Source organism: Pseudorca crassidens, chromosome 2 (genome assembly GCF_039906515.1).
Source record: "Pseudorca crassidens isolate mPseCra1 chromosome 2, mPseCra1.hap1, whole genome shotgun sequence".
In the NCBI taxonomy this organism is placed as follows: domain Eukaryota; kingdom Metazoa; phylum Chordata; class Mammalia; order Artiodactyla; family Delphinidae; genus Pseudorca; species Pseudorca crassidens.
Window position 1 is genome coordinate 64,419,638 of NC_090297.1, and position 22,768 is coordinate 64,442,405.

The following is a 22,768-nucleotide window of genomic DNA, read 5'->3' on the forward strand; positions in this document are numbered from 1 at the left end:
GTATGGGAAGGCAGGAAACTAGGAGAGACCCTGTGATGATTTGAATTGGAGATATGTGTGAATTTATTATTTGAGGGCAAGGAAGAGGTCTAAATGTGTTTACACATGTGTATATACATGTGTGTTCTCTAGCTTTGCCTGCTCAGTGAGAGGACCTGGGGGCATACCAAGCACCTGGATCTTGATTTCTAAATACTCTTCCACTAAAAGGAAACAGGATACTTTGGAGAAATGGCAGATTTCGAGTCTGGGACAAGGAATGTATAAAATATGCCTGGAACGTCTTGCGCCAGAAAAGAAAGAGGTACTCAGAGAAAGATGGGTATATATCAAAGGGACAGCGTGAGGGGGCTCCTGCATGTCAACTATGAGATAATGTGAGCATTAAAATAAATAACGACCATAACATTATTATCCATTGAATGAAATAGCAACTTTAAATCCATACAGATATAAATAAATGAAGATAATGAAAGTTGGTTGAGATATAGGATCTCTCCCCACAAAATACTTATTAATTACAAAGAGAAAAAGAGCAATTTTGTAGTGGAGAGTCCCGTCAGACACCACCTTGATTGAGTAATCAAAATTAACAGCACAATAATGGGATAAATCAAATGTATGAGATACAATGAAAAGAATACAGCATCACTTCTGTGGTACTTCTCACCAAAGATGCATAATCTTAATTTAATTATTAGTAAACCTCAGATAAAGCCAAAATGAAGGACATTCTGCAAAATAATTGGCTTGTCATCTTCAAAAATGTCGTGAGATTCAAGTAGAAACTGAGAACTGTTCCAGATTGAAGGAGCTTAAAGAAATATAACTGTGTTTTTCTGAATCGGATCTTTTTGCTATAAAGAACATTATTGAGATAACTGACAAACTTGAATGGAGTCTGAGAGTTGACAGTGGAATGAAATGGCTATATTGTGCTTATGTAGGAGAATGTCTTTATTTTAGGAATCCACTAATGTATTGGGGAGATTATAGCATCAGATTGGCAATTTACTCTCCAATGGTTCAGGTGAAAAAACATACCATAGTTGCAACTTTTTTTGAGATTGCTTCAAAATGAAAACTTAAAAAAATAAATATTCGCTTTGGCCACTTAATTTCCTCGGTCTTTGCACATGCCCCTACCCCAGCCCTTTCCCCAGAATTTCCCCCTTGGGAACCCTTGCTTGTCCGTCATGTCATTTCCTCTGTGTAGCGAGGGTACCCTTTAGAACATGTACCATGTTCCCTGGCATTAACGTTTACCTGTCTATGTCTACAGTTCTATTTACCCCAAAGCGTAGAGTCCATGCCCATCACACTCATATCTGTATCCCTAGTACTTAGCACAGCACCTGGCGTTGTGCTTGATGAACAACCATGTGGAGAGGGAGAGAGACAAGATTATAGGTGTAAATTTGGGAAACGCTTCTAGAGCCAACAAGGTCAAGTGGGGAAAGGAGGAGATTTGGATACTGCCTAGCCTAGGTCTGAATTATACAGCTGGGTGACCCTAGACAAGACTTAGACTCCCTGAGCCTTGGTTTCCTCGCGTGTAAAATGGGTTGTTAGGTGAAGCAAAGGTAATAAGCTTTGTAAGTCATCTAGTTGAGTTCCTGGTGCTTAGCAGGTATGCAACAAATTTTAGTTTCCCTTTTCACTTAAAAATAAGAATAAAAACCATCAAAGAAGACTAGAAGTTTAGAACTCCAGCTTATATGCCTGACTTTACTATAAACTTAGTATATGAACTTGGATACGTTATTTCACTTTACAAGGCTTCAATTTGCTTCTCAGTAAAATGGAAGGTGGAAAAATGGAGGGAAGAGGAGTGGGCTTAATGACTGTCATGCTACCAAGATCTCATAGTTCTAAAATTTAACAAGATTTTCCTTCTGGGTAATAGTGAGTACAGACAATGAAGGATAAGAAAGATTCTGCTATATTTAAAGGATGTTCCTCAGTTTAAGCTTAGCAGGCGAAGTCCGCCTGCTGGACTGTACAATTGACTCGTTTATACCTGTTTAAAGCAGAGGTAAATTGAGAGGTGGTAGCGTTGTTAGGTTACTGTTGAGCACATTAATAATTTATGAGCCGTCAAGGAATTAACACACACTTTCAGTTCACACTGCATTTTTCCTTATTCATAATTCTTTGCCTAATTGCTTTTTCCTTTAAAAATAAGGGAGCTGAGACCTTGGATATTTGCCTAATGGCTCAAACAGAGCCATGACCCATTGCCAAGTCTTTCAGTCCTTTTATAGCCTGGGGACATTTGCCATTGAAAGAAAGCTGATGGGTTTGATTTTCCTGAAAGAGATACTTTGCACTGACCTCTGGCCCCATTAGATACTTTGGTCATTGCCCATTCACTGTAATGGGTGCAATAAATTTGTTTTAATTTAGGACATTATCAAGTAGGGAATATTGACAAAGACAAAACAATGTTTTGAAAAGAGCCAGGATGAAATCATGAATAAATAAATATGTTGAATTTAGCTGATAAATTAACAAAGGTTTATTCATAAGAGTCTGACTAGACTATTTCAAAGTTAGGCCAAAGGTGATTCCATTTCTAATAGAAATGTCGTCTTTCTCTTTAGGCCAGAAGAAATGTGTGCATCATAGAAAGACATTGCAAAGTGTAGAAAGGCATTTATCCCTTCTGACAGATCTGTTTTAAATAGATCTGTTTTCAGCTAAATGCCAAAAACAGCCCGATGAGTCTCGTAGCCTTTTCTTTTCTACAGCAGGGCATTTATTTTCTTTGTGTAAATACCTTCATTAGGGATCTCAGCAGGCTGTTTCTCCACCTTTTCTTTGTATGAGTCCTTTAGAGTAGTGTCAAAGCACTGAAATTCTGGTTAAGTATTACCTGTCTGTGTTTCCTTTTGAGTGAAAGAAATGACTCCTAACTTGGATATATTCCTCTTGAGGAAGGGGATAAGGGTGCATATGGCACTGATCCTTACGCTAATATTCTTACACAGGTAACATCATTCGGACAGACAGCAGAAAGAGCCAATAAACCACAAAGCATATTTGCAAAGCTGTGAGGCCTTGGATGGTGTTGTTTTATGCAAAGTCCAAATGGCTAAATCTTCCAGGTTACAGGTAGCCCGAGAGCATTTTTAGCTGCATAAAAACTAATTGGAACAACTTGAATGGAAGAACATTTTGCCTGAAGTCTTTAACCACGCTGGTAACCTAATCGTTTTCTGTTCAACTTAGGGCAGTTTTAGGAAAATGAATCCATGCATGCAGCTTAGGAAACCTTACACAAGCCAGAGAGTTCGGGAGAATCATAAAAATCTCATTTAGAAAGTTTGGTGTGTGTGTCTCATGTTTTGACATCACTGCTCAGGGACAGGAAAGCCGTAGTTAGATAGGGGAAAGTATAATTTTTTAAAAGGTCTAACAAAGCAAGACAAAAGAAAGCTGATTCTGGTTTCTCTATGATGATGAGGAATATTTCTCCATGAGGAATTTATTGATCATCTTTATATGCAAAGGATCCAAAACTTTGTAACTCATGACTACTTCAGTGAGCTCTCCACATGGTAACACACCAACAGTTTGACATGTGCTGCTGTTAACTGAAGTGTATTTTAGAAGAAAAAGCGTGGACTGGAAGTCTGAAGACCTTTTGATCAAGTTCTGGTTCTGCCTCTTGCTAGCTCTGTAAGTTTATACAGGTTATTCAAACTTCTTGAGCCTGACTTTCCACCTGCATGGAATGAATACTTTCTCAGACACCTCATGGAGGTTTTGGAAAAATTCTTTAAGCTAGTCAATAGAAAAGTATGTGCAAGCTATAAAGCCCTCTGCAAATACAAGAAATTATTTTTATATCACTATGATAGGATAATGCTCTAGGTCATTTTATTTTTATTTGGTTGTTTTAAGTTCACCCTTGCGTGTAGACTACATGCATTTGCTGTAATTCACCAAATCAAAATCCCCAGCTCTGTAAAAGCCACACTTGGAAGAACATGATAAAAACAGTTTCGTTTGGACTGTATGCCCATCTGAAGTCTTCTTTGGAATGTAATTCAGTCAGAAGAAATTATGGCACTAGTAAATATTCTGAGAATTCATGAAATTCCACAGCCCAAACCATGATTCACTGCTTCAGTACCAAAAGCATTTGGAAGCCACAACACTGGCTGCTTCTGAGGCTCTAAATGGGGCCACGTGCACTCACTGTGGCACAGCCTGCTCCCACCACTCAGGAGAGATGGCACTCAAATTCCCCGGAGTCTCTTCAAACAGTATTTTTCTTCCTTCCTCGTGGACCTTCCTTAACAATGTACCTTTCCTTCCTCGTGGACCTTCCTTAACAATATACCTTTCTGGATTAAGAGATGACATAGTGTTTTAGGGTTTTTCTCCACCCCTCAGGCATTCAACATGAGTATTCTACAAATTTATCTTATATAAAAACTTTGTGAATCAGCGCTGAATTTTCCAGTACCAGCCTTAAACAACCTGTCATTCAAATCCTTAAGGATGGGTTTATGTGAAAGTGATTTCTCCACACTTGCCTTTGCTTCATCTTAGATGGCAGTGTGGTTCTTCCTTTGAAAAAATCACTAAGGGAGATGGTTCCTTCAGGCAACTAGCATGGTTCAGTTACTATATCAAATGAAACGTATATAGACAAAAAGCTACAGGGCTTCCCTGGTGGCACAGTGGTTGAGAGTCCACCTGCCGATGCAGGGGATACAGGTTTGTGCCCCGGGTCTGGGAAGATCCCACATGCCGCAGAGCGGCTGGGCCCGTGAGCCATGGCCGCTGAGCCTGCGCGTTCGGAGCCTGTGCTCCACAACGGGAGAGGCCACAGCAGTGGGAGGCCCGCGTACCGCAAAAAAAAAAAAAAAAAAAAAAAGCTACAAACACCAGCTTGAGTAGCAGCAGGAATGTGTAGCCAGGTATGCTGTGGCATGTGTGTGGGACTCAGGCATTCAGCCCTGGCCAAATGTCAGACAGTGCAGATAAGGCAGATAAAAATCTTCTGCCTAAGTGGGAACTGTGTAATCTCACTCTGTCTTTCCAACACATCGGAACTAGTTTCACAAAGTCTACGTGGTTCCCAAAATCCTTCTAAAGCATCATAGAATGTAAGAAATAGAGGTCATGTGACCTCCAGGTGGATACTTGGATTCCTCTGTAGCACCCTGCGCTACCAGATGCTCCAGACATAGCTTGAATACGTCCAGGGATGGGATGGTACCTCCTTCTAGAACATCTCAATCTATGTTTGGACAATTCTAATTTTAGGAAATGTGGTATTTTGTTTTAACTATTCCCAATGTCTAAGGCTCTACTTAACCTGTGGGGAATGTCACCTATCTGAGGTCTGTATTGGTTCTGAATATTCAACCAGTGGCAATCCCATCTAACCACTGGCAATCCCATCTAACCACTTGTCATCTGGCACAGATCTCCCCTTGTTACTTACAAAGCAATCAGAAGAAACTCTGCCCATTATCTGAATCTAGCTCTATGTTCTAACCTATGGATTTCCCCTTTAAATTTATCCTCACCAAAAAGAAATAAAGCAAATCTAGCATGATTTTTTTCTTACTAAAGCCATGCTAGCTTCTAGTAATCAGAACTTTTTTAAAAGGTACAGAAAAACTCTGTTTTAATATTCCTTTTGGGAGTTTTGCCCATATGTGCATTAACCCACCAGTTTAGCTTGTAAACTAACTCCTGCCTTGAAGAATTGAAGCTATATTTGGGTATATTCTATCTATTCTATCTGCTATATATAGTAAATGAACCTGCTAGTACTTTTCCCATTCTTCACAGTTCCTCTGTATCTTACATATATATTGATTTACTTCTCATTGGATAATATTTTTGCTCAACGTGCTTGTCATGAGTGTCACTATCTCTGCATTCATTTCAGCCAACATAGCCTCATATTTTAGTTTTGAATGTCCTTGTTGTCTCTGCTCAGGGTACATGAGTGACTGCAAACAGGCTATTTTGTGCTGACAAACCATAGTCTGAATGGTGTGCAGACACAAAAATACAAATTGCATGTTTTGGATTTGGGTTTGAACTGGCCTCATTAGCAGCCCATCTACTAGGTAGTCTATACCCATAAAGCATGGATTGAGAAGCAAAAAATAATTTCTGAATTTTGGTTCTGCTCTTCATGCTGGATAAATTATTCATTCCCTAGTGCACCTTTATAAGAGAAAATAGCTGATGATTATGCTTACCTTTACAGATACATCACAGAGCTAATATGAACTATTTAGCCTAAAATAACTGAAACATTTTTAACACTAAAATCAGATATATCAATATAATGTTGTAGTATGCAAAAACTAACCTAAAGACTATCTTGTTCTCTTTAAAAGAGAAAGTTTTATTCCATTCCCATAAAAGGTATACATAAAATTACATTATAATATTATATATCATTCATATATATGCCTATATATGATATATATTATCCTTTTAGCATAAAGAAAGCTACCTAGGTGACCAGGAGTATGAAACACTGAAAAATTGAGTGTTTTCCTTACCTGCCATTAGTTCACATTTACTTTCACTGAATTCATGGGGCAGCTGCATCCTGGAAATGCCTATTTTCACTGACCACAACTTCAGCAAACGGAGGTCCCGGTGTGTCTCTTAAACTCTGGGCTTCTGTGAAACTCCTGGTGAAGTCTGGATACCCGTGGGTTGAGATAAACTAGTTCCACTGATCAGGGTCTGGTTTCTTCTGCTTTGTTTGACTTGGGTGTGCTTAGCTTCCATCTGTCTGTCATCCTAGAATAGCAGCCAGAGACAGCCTGTGTGTTATCTCTTGGGCAGGAAGTTTAAGTCCCCTGGCATGAATTGCATTCAGCAACTAAATAAATAAGATACCTTGGAGATGGGCTTTTATTCATAGGAAACCAGATAGCCTTTTTGATGATAAAATATTTATTCCCTATTATCCTCTTTTTGCCAGGACTACTGCTTATGGCACGTTTCTTAAGAGGAGCTAGAGTGATAAAGAGGTTATAGGAATTAGTAGGGTAATTTTTATTTTCAAGAAAGTCTTGAATGATATTATATTGCCAAGAACTGAGTGTGATTTGTCATTTAATGTTGATTGAGATCACACCATGTCCCACTTTAAGTCAATACTTCTTCTTTTTAATCATTGTTTTCCTCTAAGCAACAACATTTTCACTTTATAGCTTAAGAAAGTGACCAAACGTAGTCACTTTTAAGGCAGCTAAATGAATTAATCAATGTGAATTCATGTAAGTGTTTAGAAAAATCTAACTACTCAAAATGAACATTTTGTGATAACTTAACTTTATTTAACACAATTTTATTATTTTAACTATTTACAAAGTACCAGCTAAGTCCTATTGGAGACCCAAAGGTGTTAGGGTCTCTGACCTGCAGGAGCATTCTGTTTAGTAGGGTATTAGTATACAAACACAGATCATTCTACACCAAGGCAGACTCTGATAAGCACTGTGCTAGGAGTACAAAGTACTAGAAGGATATGGAATTCTGACTGGGAGTATCCAAGAGGACTTTGAGGAAATGCTGTCTTTGAGTTGGAACTTGACAAATAACAAAAGTAGGTAACATTTATTGAGTGCTTCCTAAATGTCAGCACTGTTCAAAGTACTTTAAACGTATTAATTCCTTTAATTCTCTTGATTAACATTATAAGCTAAGTCTGTTATAATTCCCATTTTACAGTTGTACAAACTGAGGCACAGAACAGTTAAATAATTTGCCAAAGGTCATAGAGCTAGTAAGTGATGGAGTGAAGTTTCAAATTCAAGGAGTCTTGCACCAGAATGCTTACTGTCATTCTTAACCATAACACCATACTACTTCCTGTCAGGGAAAAATAAGATGTCACCAAGCAGATTCACAGCAGCAGCTCAGCCACAACCATGGAGAAGGGAAAATTCAGGAATGTTTGGAAAGGCCAAAGTTTATTAGTGTGGCTTGAATGTGGAGAAACAAAAGATGGATTTAGGAATTGTAGACTGTAAGATATAAACAGAATGCAAGGAGGTTTGGATTGCAGAAGGTTGGATTTGCAGGTCTGGCCTGAGGAACAGCAGTGGGGAGCAGGGAAGTGCCTGGTCAGATATTTGTCAGAGGAAGACCTTGTGGAGAGGAGGATTGAGTGACTGAAGAGAAGGACATCCTTTAGGGATCTATTAATTAAATCATTAAAAAAACAATTTTTGAGCTTCTCCTATGTGCCAAGCACTGTTCTGAGTGCTGAGCATATAGCAAGGAATAAGGGAGACAAGATACACAAGGCTTCCAATTTCATTGTTTGAAAGAATGTGGAAATAAATGGATGAATAAGCAAGATAATTTTATATAGTCCTGAAAGAAAGAAATAGGTCAATGTGATATAACAGAAAGCGACCATTGGCAGGGGAATGGCCACTTTGGAATGGTGGTCAGGGAAGACCTCTCTGAGCAGGTGACATTCCAACTGAGGCCTGAATGACAGAGGATCCAGTCATGGGGAAGGAAGTGGAAGGGTTCAGCAAAACAGGATTTGGGTTTATGAAGAAAAGCAGAATTAACAAATGCAAAAGCTCTGGACTGGGAAAGAGATTGGAAGGTTCAAAGGACAGAAAGAACGCCAAAAGAAGTGCTTAGCAGAGATGGGGAGGGATACAAGGCAAGGTTGGAGAGTTAAGCTGGGCCAGCGCCTTGTAGGTTAGGGTAAAGTATTTGTGTTTTATTTTAAATGAACTGGGAAGCAATTGGAAGGTTTTAAGTATGTTTTAAGTAGGTGAATGGCTTACTCTGTTTTATATTTTGAAAAGATCACTCTGGGTTATATATGGAGAATGGATTATAAGGGGACAGAAGTGAAAGCAGGAAAATCAATTAGGAGGCAAATTGCAGAGGTCCAGAAAAGAAAGAGATTATATGGCCTAGACCTTGAAGGAGGAGAGGTGGATGGATTAGGGTTACATTTTGGAGGCAAAGTTAAAAAGATTTGGATTAGGTGCAAGACATGGGAAAAAGAAAGGTACCGATGATGACTCCAAGAATTTTGAACCCACTGAATGGTGTGGTGCCTGTAATGAGCTAGAGAGAACTCTAGAGAGTTCTCTAGAGAACAGGGGGAGTTACGAGTTCTGCTATGGACATGTGGGGCTGTTCAGGGGGTAACTAGGTCGCCTCTTTGAGGATGCTAAAATATGGATGAGAGAGGTGGATACCACAGGAATTACAGTTATACCATTAACTGACAAATGTGACTAGATATCAGGGCGAGGGCTTTGATAACTTCAGGTTTGAGTCTGAAAAGGTAGAAAGGAAGAGATCCCATTAACCAACATGATAGAGTAGGAGAGGTTTGGCAAAGAGAAGGCTTAATGAAAGCCAGGAACCCTGAGGAAATTCCCATTTGAATAGTGGACAAAGGTACAGACTTTAGAATCTGAAAGACTTGGTTTTGCATCCTAGGTGAGCCGTTTACCAAACCCGTGTAACAAGTTACCTGGTTGCCTCAGCCTCTGTTTCTAATCTAGAAAATGAGAGAAATGATTTGGTAATGATAAGATAGTGATAAAGAGTAAATGACGGGCTTCCCTGGTGGCGCAGTGGTTGAGAGTCTGCCTGCCGATGCAGGGGACACGGGTTCGTGCCCCAGTCCGGGAAGATCCCACATGCCGCGGAGCAGCTCGGCCCGTGAGCCATGGACGCTGAGGCTGTGCGTCCGGAGCCTGTGCTCCGCAACAGGAGAGGCCACAGCAGTGAGAGGCCTGCGTACCGCAAAAAAAGAAAAGAGTAAATGAAATTATATATGTAAATGCTTAATACATAGGAATCATGCAATAAATACTATTATCACTGTCTCTTATAATTACTATTATAATAACAATATAAAAATAGCAATAACTGTTGGGATGTGTTTTATTTCTGTTGATTATTACTAAGATAATAATGTTCTGACTATTAGTTCCTTTTAAGCAAGGCTTGCAAGGATATTAATCCAGATTTGATATTCAACTCTTTTTTTTGCTATATTTAATCATCAAAACAAATTACAGGGGCTTCCCTAGTGGCGCAGTGGTTGAGAATCTGCCTGCTAATGCAGGGGACACGGGTTCGAGCCCTGGTCTGGGAGGTTCCCACATGCCGCGGAGCAACTGGGCCCGTGAGCCACGGCTACTGAGCCTGCGCGACTGGAGCCCGTGCTCTGCAACAAGAGAGGCTGTGATAGTGAGAGGCCCTCGCACCGCGATGAAGAGTGGCCCCTGCTTGCCACAACTGGAGAAAGCCCTCGCACAGAAACGAAGACCCAACACAGCAAAAATAAATAAATAAATTAATAAACTCCTACCCCCAACATCTTAAAAACAAACAAAACCAAATTACATATTATTTATGTACTTTTCCCAATTTACAGATCAATGCACTAAGGCTCAGAAAGGGTACCATGTGTAAGATTACACAGCAAGGAATTGGAGCCTACCTGGAAGAGCCAGGACTCACGCCTAGATCTGACATGCTCCAAATAATCCTGAACTCTTTCCCAACAAATCACCAGTAAGATAAAAATACCATTGTACCACTTTGCCAGTTCTCTGGGATCTATGCTGAGTGAATAAATTCTGTTTTATAAAAATGTTATTAGCAAATCACCACCGTGGTTTTCACAGTGTCTCATGGAATTTTCCAGTGCTGGACAATGTGCCTCTCAAGGCCTGTCTTTGGAGGACATGAAGAAAAGTCTTCAGTTCTCACCCATTGACAAATATGGTAAGTATACAGATTCGTCAGATTGACTAAGGAAACTACCCCTAGGAAGGCGATGTCTGTTTGATAATGAGGGAGAAAGTATTCTATTTTGTAATAAGTAGAGATGAAGGGTACTTTACAAATATTATATCATAAAAGTGCAAACTTTGCTCTTGTAAGTCTTGTATAAGTCTACAGTTACCTTTGCATTTAATAATGTGTGCATAAGTGTGTAAGTGTATGTGGAAGTATATGGGAGTGTGTGTGCCCGTGGGAAAAAGTACAGCTCTTTTTTGAAAATAATCTCCTGCATCTCGTGACATTCCAAACACCTTGTTTCCGCCTTATTGAGTCTACTACCTTGAAGTCCCATATTGTGCAGGTATAGGGAGGAGGAGAAAACTCCTCCCTACAGGAGGAGATGAATTTCCACAATTACATCATATCCTTGCTAAAGAGGAGTGTTTTCTCTTTAGCAAGTGCCGGAGGGTAAAATGTGAACCCCGCTATTCGCTCAAAAAGCTGGAGAGGAGGTGAGGGTATCACTGATGGGATCTGTTTTGCACAGGACTATTTTAGAAAGAATTAATAAAGCTCTTTGAAATAGTTAACATAGCTCTGTGCTCGCCCCTGGAAGCCAGAGGATAGGCAGCACCCCTTATCAGCTGCCATATAAATGTGCCAGGCCTGTGATGTCCTTTCTCCCACCTCTAAGCCTGAGAAGCTCTATATTTAATTGGAATTTTAGTACAATGGGCTCATTTATTCCTGGGAACTTCCTTTGACAATATGGAGGACTGAAAAAATGTATGTCAGTTAAAGAGAACAGATTTATTCCAAGGACTGGGTCTGTGGGAGAATAAATTCGGTGGTGTGTGCCTGGTTCTGTGATATAGATGGCAATAGGCCCTGCAGCTTTAGAATCCTCACCAATGCACCTCGGCTGCAGAGTATCATACCTAAGGCAATAGGAAGCCTCTAAGAAACGAAGAAGAAAATTGTCCTGGATAGATTCGACAAACTACTTGGGAACGCTAAAGAAAGGAAACTTTGTGCTTCCGACTCCCAGTACGTGTCTAGAATGCAGTCGAGTGCTTTTTATCATCAGCTTTACAACATAATTGGCCAATCCAGTAACGGGGGAAAATGTGCTCTAAGTGTCACATCATCACATTTTTTATAGATATAATATCGTTTTTTCAAACCTTTACAGATGTGACTGCACAACCACAAAATAGAGGGCACCCTTTGAAATGTGTGCTTTGACCAGAAGTCTTTTCTTTCATGGTGGAGTTTCAAGATGAAGCATTTCTTAACGATCTGTTTCTTAAAGGGATAAGACGTTGAGCAGAATTCCTCAAAATGAAGTTAGACAAAAGTGATGCAATGATTTTAAAAAGTAGGGTTTTCCTATGCATATATTGTACCCGGGGTAGAAGAAGACATTAGCATGTCTGAATGGAGTGACAGTCCCAATAGACAAAAAAGATATATTCAATATCTCCCACTAGGAACATCACATCGTATAAGAAAGAACTCTTTAATTGCCCTCCATTTCTACTTCATAAACTAGTTGTGGTATAACAGCAACTTTATGAACTGTTTCTTCCCCACCCACAGAACAGGGCTAGAGAATGAGGATAAAATTAAGTACCTAGCTGTACTTGAGACCTTTCACCCTGAAGTAACAAAACATGTAGACATGGTTCAGTCTTTCCTTAAAGCCTGTGTTCAAATTTCATTTGGTCCCTCTTAAGCTGAGTGACTGCACAGAGTCTGTCCTTCAACTCTGGTGATGATGGTATCAATAATAAATGTGAGCATCCATGCCCTGCTGATTTTGCTACCCGTCTCCGAAGGTGAACCCTCCCACACTAGAAGGATGGATGCTCACAATCAGATTTCCGCTGGAGTCCTATGGAGAGAGAGGCATGGAGCATCATAGGCCAGAAAAAGCACATGTGGTACATTAAAAGGTTGATTATAGTAATGAAAGGATTACGTGCTTATTAAAGCATCTGTCTATGCCTGGGATGAAGTTGCAGTTTCAGTCTGGACAAAAGGAAATATCTTTGCTCTAAGGTGTAGATATTTAGTCTGCCCAGAATTAGGATTCAATAATGTGTATCCTGCTTCCCCTAACCTAATCTCAGCTGGCCAGGGCCAGCCCCACTAGCAGGAGAGGACTGGTCACAGCAGCACTGGCAGCAGTGGTGCTGCCTCTCGGGAGAGTATATGTGCTGCCTAAGAGATTTTGACAGAGACCTTTCTTATGAAAATAAATATGCCCATCGAACTGCATATTGCCAGAAGTCTTAATGAAAATGTGGATAGCTGAGTTGGTTCTGAAAACTCGGCTATTAAAGGGAAGCAAAAGCAGCATTAGCTATTGACAAATGTGCCCATTTTCACAGAAACAATGAATGGTTTCCCTACTTGGAATGGAAAGGTAACTGCTTCCCTGCTCATGTCCTGCGTTCTCTAGGACTGTGGCCAGATTCTGAGGCACTAGCTCAATTCTCTGGACACACCCAGGGCTATTGTTTCAATGAGCATCAAATGCCACTAGTATTCAGACCTAAGCACTAAAAATTGGACTTTCAGATAGAAAAAAAAAAAACCAGAGCCAACCTGTTATAGAGAATACTCTTTCCTTTTCTCTACTGCCATCTCCACCTCCCTTTTCAGCCATCAACGGCTTTGCACTCACTGTGTGTCAGACACTGTGCCACTTGTCTGTGCATTACCAGCCTTATGACCTCTCCCCTCTACAAATGAAGACACAGGCTCAGAAAGGTTAACAAAAGTCGCAGAACTGGTAAGTAGTGGAGGCAGGGCTTAAACCCAGATTCGCCTGACCTGAAGCCCGTACTTTTAGCCATCATGATAAACCACCTTCCTGAACTGTACCCTTCTTTACTCCGAATTCAAAATGTCACCTGGCCAAACACCCATCGCTGATGTTCCTCTGGTCTCAGCTCTCTGTTTTCATTGTAAATTCTGCTTTTGTTTTACAATTGCTTGTCAGCAACTCGTGTCCAAACTCTCTGTTCACATGAGCCAGGAGAGGCTGCTGGGCAGCTGTGCGTTGCACTGGCTGAGGCTGGTTAAGAGAAATGGGGAGATGGGCTGAAAGGCCGATGAGTAACAGCTGAACTTCTTTCCTGATGCAGGCTATGTGTCTGATCCCATGAGCCCGATGCATTTTCACTCTTGCCGGAATTGTGGCAGCTTTGAGGACAGCAGCTGAGAGCATTCCGCATTTACCTAAGGAGAGTTTTCCCCCAGACTGACAGCAACAATTCTAACCATGGCAGCCTTGCTTCCATTTATATTTTACCCTCTAAGGTCTCCTTAAATTGGCTTATTCATACTGGTCCTATTTAATTCCCCACCACAAGTTGGGCTCTGGATTTGTGGCTGAGGAATGAAATGCAAAAGAGCCAAAACAAAATTTATTTGAAGAATTGTTTTTAATTTTGTAAAGGAAAAAATAATTTTATGTTGTTGGTTGGAGATGGGGCCTTAGTCGTTGGTGGGGACTTAACAATTGTTATGTTTTCATAGACTGAATTAAGTAGACGTGTTTGAGAGTCATGTGTTTGATTTCTTAGAATATTGTTCATTTTCTTATCTCATTATGTTACTTAAAGTGTCCAGCCCTGTGATTAAAGGTTCTTTGGTGACATACAAAATTGACTCAGAAGTGTATTTCATTCCAACAAGACTTCTACTGAGTACACCTTTCTTTCAGATATATTGGTAAAAATACGTATTGATCTTCAGATCAAGAAGCTTGCAGAAATACAACACTTATTATTTGGCCTCCTCTCTACATGGTACCTCTGTGCTCTGCTTGGGTGACCTGTTGCTGTCAGCACCGAGGTGTCACAAATGCCATTGGTACCATCATGAAACCGACCCATGCATGCAAAGCTGCCATTCATACCAGGGTCTGGAACAGTGCACTGGGAGGATGGTTGAGGTACCTGCTACCTTCAGAAAAAGAGAAGTCTTCCCTCCACACTCCCAACAAGGAAGACAGGAATGCTTCCACCAACAAAATAGTTTTGCCATTGAAAGACAGACCTGGAAAAAGACAGACAGGAAACCATGAAAATTCAGTGTTATAATTACTGCTATTCACCTTGGTAAGGGAAATAACATTAGTAAAGGAAGATTGGGCATCCTCTAAATCAAGGTTTCTGGATCTCAGAACTATTGGAGGGAGTAATTCTTTGTGGGAGCTGTCCTACACACTGTGGGATTTTTAATAGCTTCCTGGCTTCTACCTCCAGATGCCAGTAACAGCTCCCTAAGTCACAGCAATCAAAAGTGTCTCCAGACTTTTCTTAATGTGCTCTGGGGGACAAAAATCTCCCCAGGTTGAGGACCACTGCCCTAAATCCTGAGATTAGGGGGCTGAAGAGGAATGAAAGAAAGATAGAGCCTGACTCTGACTGGCTGCGTTTAGGCAAAACTGCTCTCTCCTCCTCCTTAGTAGTGTGGATCCGTAGACAAATGGAGCTCAATGAGTGCTGATTGCTCCTTCTATGTCTGTGGCAAGCTGCTCCGTTCTCCCCTCTCCCCTACCAATTAGAAATTATGTTGCTTGCGGGCAATTTCTATCAGAACAGCAACATCCCCTGTATTCCTTCAGAGCTTTTCCTTATGACCTGTGGTCGCGAAGTTGAAAGTCCCCACATGTTCTGAAGAGCTTGGCGACAGCCCAATGCGAATCCAGAGGTAGCAGTGAAAACCATGGTACTTCCAATTAAATTTATCCTTTTTCAAAAAAAAAAGGTCATGAAGAACCTAGGGCTAAGACGGGAATAAAGACACAGACCTACTAGAGAATGGACTTGAGGATATGGGGAGGGGGAAGCGTGAGCTGTGACAAAGTGAGAGAGTGGCATGGACATATATACACTACCAAACGTAAAATAGATAGCTTGTGGGAAGCAGCCGCATAGCACAGGGAGATCAGCTCGGTGCTTTGTGACCGCCTAGAGGGGTGGGATAGGGAGGGTGGGAGGGAGGGAGATGCAAGAGGGAGGAGATATGGGCACATATGTATAACTGATTCACTTTGTTATAAAGCAGAAACTAACACACCATGGCAAAGCAATTATACTCCAATAAAGATGTTAAAAAAATATATATCCTTTTTCAGCGCCCAGCCTTTTCACTTTCCCACCCAATTTTTCTGGAGTCACAGGTACTCTATCCCACCAAGCAAGTTGCCAAGGGGCTTTACCATAAGCAGGACCAAGGAGCTTGAAGTGACCATATTGGCAAAACGCCTTCTGGCAAAGACAGAAAAAGAGAAAAAGGGGGCTGGTTAAAGAACACCAGTCTCCACAGATCTCCCTCTCCTCCTTTGCTCTAGGTACTTTAGGAAACCAGCTGGCACCAGCCTGGGAAACTTTGGGGCTTAATCCTTTTGAGTTGAGTTGAAAGGAATAACTTTGAAAGTTAAAAATTTTTAAATATATACATACATACCAATTTTAACTAAAAGATTCACAGTAGATGTAATGCTGAATGTGTGTCTAATCAGGATTAAAGCAGGAATCCTCCCAGGTTTCCACTGAATGGAGGTCAGATCCAGAGGAATGACTGCTTCTGAAATACCCCTCTTTTAGAGGAGGATTTTCTAGAACAAATTTGTCAGGTTCCCTTTCTTTGTTTCCTTTAATTAATCACCTCCTCTCTCCACACTATATCTCCTCATGTTGCTGCTTCCCTCTGGCTCTTGTTAGGTATCTGTGTCTTGATTCCTGAGAAGGGTAACCTTTTCACAGATGCCAACCTATAGCTCACAAACCCTTTTCATTACTGCACTTTTAATGGGGCCCAGGGATCATCTGAGAGCTTGTCTCGAGACCATGGGGATTTTTGTGCTTTTTTTTTTTCTCCTTGCTGAAAAAAATGTCTCACTAATTGCTTTCTTTTTGTGCTGGTAAAAATGAACTTCTATGATCGTGTTTTTGCATGCTTAGCACATTAAATTTTTTTTTCCATGTGCATGCAGCACTGAGCTCACTTAGAAGATGTTCAATTAGCTATAATTGTAAGCCAAATTACAGCAGCACCAGGAGAGAGTTATTCCAACACAGTGATTATTTGGGTTAAATTATTTCCAAAGCTGACATTTCCCTGGGAAAGAGGAAAAAATGGGTGCCAATAGTAGGAAAAAGGGCTAGCACTAGACAATCCATCTGAAATGAAGGACCTGATTTCTTTCTCTCTCATGCTCTCTGCCTTTCCTTAGTTTCTTCTTACCTTCCTTCCTCCTTTTCTCCCTCCAACAATAATCATTAGCTTTGGAGTCACGTGGACCTTCTACAGTAGTTTTGTGACCTTGGGCAAGTCACTTTACCTATCTGAGCTTGTTTGTAGGATGGTGATAATAAAAATTATGTTGTAAAGTTGCTGTAAGGATTGCAAATAATATAAAGTGCATTGAATAGTTCCTGGCACACCATAGTCAATATTGTAAATGTTGTTGTTGTTTATTTTTATATTATGTCACCATGCAGCCAAAGAGCTATTCTACAGAAGTCGAGCATGAGAAGGGTAGAGATTTTTCTCTCTTGTGGAAATAACCATCAACATCCCTAAAAACCCCACCTTTGCAAAAGCAAACTGCCAAGCTTACGCTTTTGAGGCAGTTGGAGCCAAGATGCATCAGCCTTAGACAGTGACCTCTTATTTACACCTGAAATAAAATCTGAAGAGAAATGAAATCCTTTAAATCAAATACAAAAATCAGAAAGAATTTCTCAAACAAGGGGGATGATAATTAAAAATAGAAAGAAAACACATTTACTGAGTATCTGCTATATGGCAGGAAGTGTTTTAGATGATTTTAGGTGTATTTTTTCAATTAGTTCTCAAAATTGCTCTGGAAAGGGAGAATGCTCTTCCTGATTTTTCAAGTAACAAATCCAAGCTAGCATAGAATGGAATCAGGTTTCAAAACTCGGCTTATCTTGCACTAGCATCCATGAGTTTTTCACTACACAGTACTGCCTCCACTGTGATGGAGAAAAAGGAATAAAAATAGGAAACATTCACAATCCAGAATTGTGGTAAAAGCAAACAAATCTGCAGTTCTGCAGTCCTGAGGAAAATTTTGGGAATTACCCAGGAGAAGTTGCAGGGACAAAAATAAAAACAACCAAACCTGGGCTTCCCTGGTGGCACAGTGGTTGAGAGTCCGCTTGCCGATGCAGGTGACATGGGTTCGTGCCCCGGTCCGGGAAGATCCCACATGCCGCGGAGCGGCTGGGCCCGTGAGCCATGGCCGCTGAGCCTGCGCGTCCGGAGCCTGTGCTCCGCAACGGGAGAGGCCGCAGCAGTGAGAGGCCCGCGTACTGCCAAAAAAACAAAAACAAAAAAAACAACCAAACCTGTCTTGATTACTATGGCTCATGATTGCAAAGTAAAACCAAAAAAAAAAACACATCATCATTTCCTCTGTTTTAATTATGGAAAAAAGAGGGCTAGAACAATCTCAAGGTTCAAAAAACATACATTATTATTTTCTAGGCACAAAGAGCCAGAAATGATTGACAGAAGCAAGACTCTCACCGTGATAAGCAGGGACAAAACAATTATGAGGGCAAAGCACAGTAATTAGGGAAGCCAAGGAGTTTCACATTTTCCTCTCCTTATTAGCACACTGGTTAGGGAAAGTGAGGAGAGGTGGTGTAGCCATTACCAGTAGGATTTGAATACCTTTTTCCTTCCCAGTTTTGTGTTGCTTGTAGTTACTCAAGCATGCAGACTGCAGAGCTCCCCCTGATCAATTTCCTTCCATATTTCAGGAGGCACAAGGGCAAAGATGAACCATTTGACAATTGCAGTCCCTTCACAGGGGATCATTTGAGGGCTCAGCTGCTGCAGTAACAGACTGTGGTCCAGGACTGTCAGCTCAATTAGCACCATATGCAAAACATGATGGAGAAGCAAAGTTCCTCTCCCTCCTTGGACATCCTACCTTTTGGAAGGCTAACTAGATACAAAAAGAGCAGGGGTTGTACCTTTCTCCTCAGGCCAGAGATCCAAGGCAGCACAGCAGCCAACCCAACGGCAGGGTACTAATTAAATTAGGCTTCTAGAATTAAAACACTGCCCCAGGTGCCAGGCCCCACTGATGAGGATAGGTCTCCAAAGCACTCTCAGTCTAACTTTATGTTTAATTAGTGAGATAAAAGAATAGTATCTCAAATATCTGTCTTTTAATCAATGGACTCATATGCAGGAAAAAGGTATCTTTGCCATCTTTAAAGAAGGTTTTGAAGCTCACTAATTTCACTAACTTCCATCGCTTCTTTTATCTCAACTAATCAGGAAAGGGTGAGATTCCAGCAAGATCACGAAATGCAATGAAAATAATTTGAATGTTGGTTTGCCCTTCAGTTTTTACTCATAATAATCCATGGTCTGCTTAACACCACTTCAAAAATTAATCCACAGTGAAGAATGGCAGGTTCTTCTTTCAGAGGTTTTCTTTTCCCATCCTTAAATTCAAATCAGTCAGAGGGAACAGAATTAATGTCCAGATTGAGGATAGTTTGAGGTGAGAAGAATAAAAATGGACGGGACACTGGATGACATATGTTTATCCTGTACCAGGCATGAAATTGTAGGAGGCAGAATAGCACAGAGAAGTTCTCAAACTTTAGCCTATGTCAGAATCACTAGAGGGTTCATTCAAATGCAGATTGCTGGACCCCGCCCCAGGGTTTTAGAATCCGAAGTTTTGCAGTGGGACCCAAAAGCGTGCATTTCCAACAAGCTCCCCGGAGACCTGATGCTGCTGGTCCCGGGACCACACTTTGAGAAGCACTGGCATTGTAGTGAGCTTTCGAGTCAAGCATGGGTGAAAATCTGGTTCAAGTCCTCACTGTGTGTGACCTTCCATGGGCAAGTTACTCAGTCTTTCTGACCCTCGGATTCCCCATCTATAAAGTGGAGACAATGATTCTTACCTCATAGAGAGCATTAAGTAAAATAATGCATGAAAATCACATATCACAGTGCCAGGCACATGATAAATGTTCCATAGCAATCAGCCATGCTTAATATAACATTACTGGGAGAGCAATCAACCAAGCACGAAGGGCTAATCTTTAACTTCCCGGATGCTAATGAAAGGATTATGGTTTGAAAGAATTTAAGTGTTTGTAAGACAAACAAACCATATATTAGCATCCTATAATCCAGGTTATACAACAAAAAGAATATGAGAATAATGTAAAAAGCACAACATGAATAAAATTAGAACCAAATTTGCAGTGCAGTAAAGTTAAATATAAATGGTTAATTACTAATGTCTCCAAGGAACATGTATTAGACTCCTCTTCTGTGTTACCTCAAATCTTCTTGGTCTCACCTATGCCACTGGCCACTGAGTCATCTACCATCACCACAAACCAACTTCCTGTGGGCACAACTTGACCATACCTTGCCTCATATCAAGCCTGGTTCCTATTGCCTTGTACCCCCCACCCCCGCCCCCCAGATCACTGCCATTGGGGCACCCCTGTTGCCCTGAGGAGAGATGTCACAAGTTCTTGAGGCCTTTGCAGCTCAACCTAGCAGTTAACACTTGGGGACCTATGGAGTAAACCTTTGACCGATAGGGATCAGGGCCAGGGAATAAGGGCCCTTCAGGGATCAGGGCCCTTCTCCATCACATCCCAAATGTCCCAAGGCACAGTCATTCTTAGAGTCTCAGAAGAGTTTAGTGAGACTGACAATCAGTTGCCCTTGATTCCAAACACTGTCCAGCTCAATACCACACTGTAGGATTGGCTCTCCCTCCTACCCTGCCTCACTCCTGCTCTCCTCATTCCCACTTACATGGGATTGCTTTCCCTAAAGAAATAGTAGCACATGAGGTTTTTGCTCAGGCTCTGCTTGCTAGAGAGACCAAGCTAGGATAGACAGTATGTAAATAAATGAATTTTGACTGCTAGTTTCTCCTTAGTAAGAGGTGGTTTGTGGAATGAAGGAGTGAGCAATTGGATAATTAAATGAGAGTAAGAATGAATTAACAAAGGAATGAAGGGATTCGGTAGACTGCTGGGCTGAGATCATTTTAGCCTTGTTTCTTTCAGCCCCTTTGACTCTCCTATTGTCTTTGTTAAAAGATAAACTGTGGCATTTAAAAAGATTTAAGAATTTATTTGAGCAAAAGTTCATTTAAAGTGGGCAGTGCCAAATCGGAAGTAGTTAGGAGCAATCTACCTGCAGGAACCTGGGGCAAGACTTTTATGGAGAAGAAACAGAAACAAAGCAAAGCAGTTATTTGATTGGCTCTAGCTTAAGTGGTTGCCTTATCTGGGAAAGCCTAGTTGGTTGTTTGTGATTGGTGGTCCTTAGATTTTGATTTCTTAACCTTGAGGCATTTACAGGTTTAGGTTTGGGTTGCTTATGTAGGTTGGTAAGGCGTTAGAAACACCTGTCTAATGGCTTCCTTGTTTAATTAATTTAACACTGTTTTCACGCTTTCACAGTTTCTCTTTTATGTGTGGGATGCTTGATTATGCCCTTTGTAAGTAACACTGTCACCAGCAAAACTGGCTCTGTGCTGCTAGGGATCTGCTACCTTCACTCTAAATTTCTATAAGTTGATTTTTCCTCTCCCTGTTTAGTTGTTATTTCTCTCATTCTACCAATCTGCTTACTAATTTTTCTACTTTATCAGTATATTCCTATTTAGCATTCTCATTATTACTGCTACTCTTTCTCCTCCCTAGTTGTGTGTTTAGTGTCTCTACAAGTTGGAAATGACTTTTTACATGCCCTTCAGGGAGTTCTTTCATTTGCATGAAAATGACCAGTTTCCTGGCATTGCCAGGAGGGTACTAACCCCCCAAACAAACTCTGTCTCTATGGTGCTTCTTGTTCTTTCAATTTAATCATCCCTCACCCCTTGCTTGGAAGTCTAATGAATGAAATGATCTGTCATTGCTTTTGCGTTTAACTCTTCAATGCTCCTTAAATATGGGCTCCATGCAATTTTTTTCAGTAGCAGTCACAAAAGAATAGGGAAGCAAAGCTCAGATTTTGTTAGAGTCAATCCCCACCTACCATGTTACAGTTCCTCCTTAGTACAGTAATTGCCTGCCCATCCTTCAAGCCATAGTTCTTCACATAGACAACAAGGAAGCTGAATAAAATATGAACAGAGGGACTTCCCTGGTGGCGCAGTGGTTGGGAGTCTGCCTGCCAATGCAGGGGACATGGGTTCGATCCCTGGTCCAGGAGGATCCCACATGCCGCAGAACAACTAAGCCCATGCACCCCAATTACCGAGCCTGCGCTCTAGAGCCCATGAGCCACAACTACTGAAGCTCACATGCCTAGAGCCCATGCTCCACAACAAGAGATGTCACTGCAGTGAGAGGCCCATGCACTGCAGCGAAGAGTGGCCCCCGCTTGCTGTCACTAGAGAAAGTCCGCACACAGCAACGGGGACCTAACACAGCCAAAATTAAATAAATAAAATAAATAAATTATTTTAAAAAAAATGAACAGAATAGGGCTGGATTGGAAAGTCACCAAATTAAAGGCAAAGACGAGGATGAAAAGCAATGGAATAGAGGCATAGGGTTGTTAGTCTACCGCTCAGTTCTGCGGAACCCTAAATGTTCAAGTTTTTTGGCATCCACATATTCACCAAAAGTCTTCCATTTCCTGTATCACAAAGTCAATGCATTCTGGGGGCAAGTTCAACTGGTCAAATCTATGCAAAGCAAGCACATTTTAAAAAATTCTAGCAATTAAAATAATTGGCTAGCTAAGAAAAGACTGTCCTAGTTAATTGGTCTCCACTGAAGAAACATTAGGCTTAAGGGAAAATGTATGTTTAATAGAAGTAATAAGTTATTAACACAAATGGAAATCCTGCAAAATGTAAAACAGTGAGTAGTGAAAACTGTTCAAGTTGCTTGCTAAAGCTAAATTAGTTTGTTCCTTTCTCCCACACTATCCATTAAGC

At 40.9% G+C, this 22,768-nt stretch overlaps 1 protein-coding gene across 1 annotated transcript in view; it reads left to right on the forward strand.

Moving 5' to 3' along the window:
- TNNI3K (TNNI3 interacting kinase) overlaps positions 1 to 14,431 on the forward strand; it is a 312,769-nt gene extending 298,338 nt beyond the window's left edge. Inside the window, exons 26-27 of the mRNA XM_067726575.1 lie at positions 10,694 to 10,773; positions 13,926 to 14,431. Of these exons, the coding sequence (XP_067582676.1) occupies positions 10,694 to 10,773; positions 13,926 to 14,002 (157 nt within the window). The 3' untranslated portion in view covers positions 14,003 to 14,431. The remainder of the gene's footprint in view (positions 1 to 10,693; positions 10,774 to 13,925) is intronic.
- Positions 14,432 to 22,768: the final 8,337 nt, after the last annotated feature.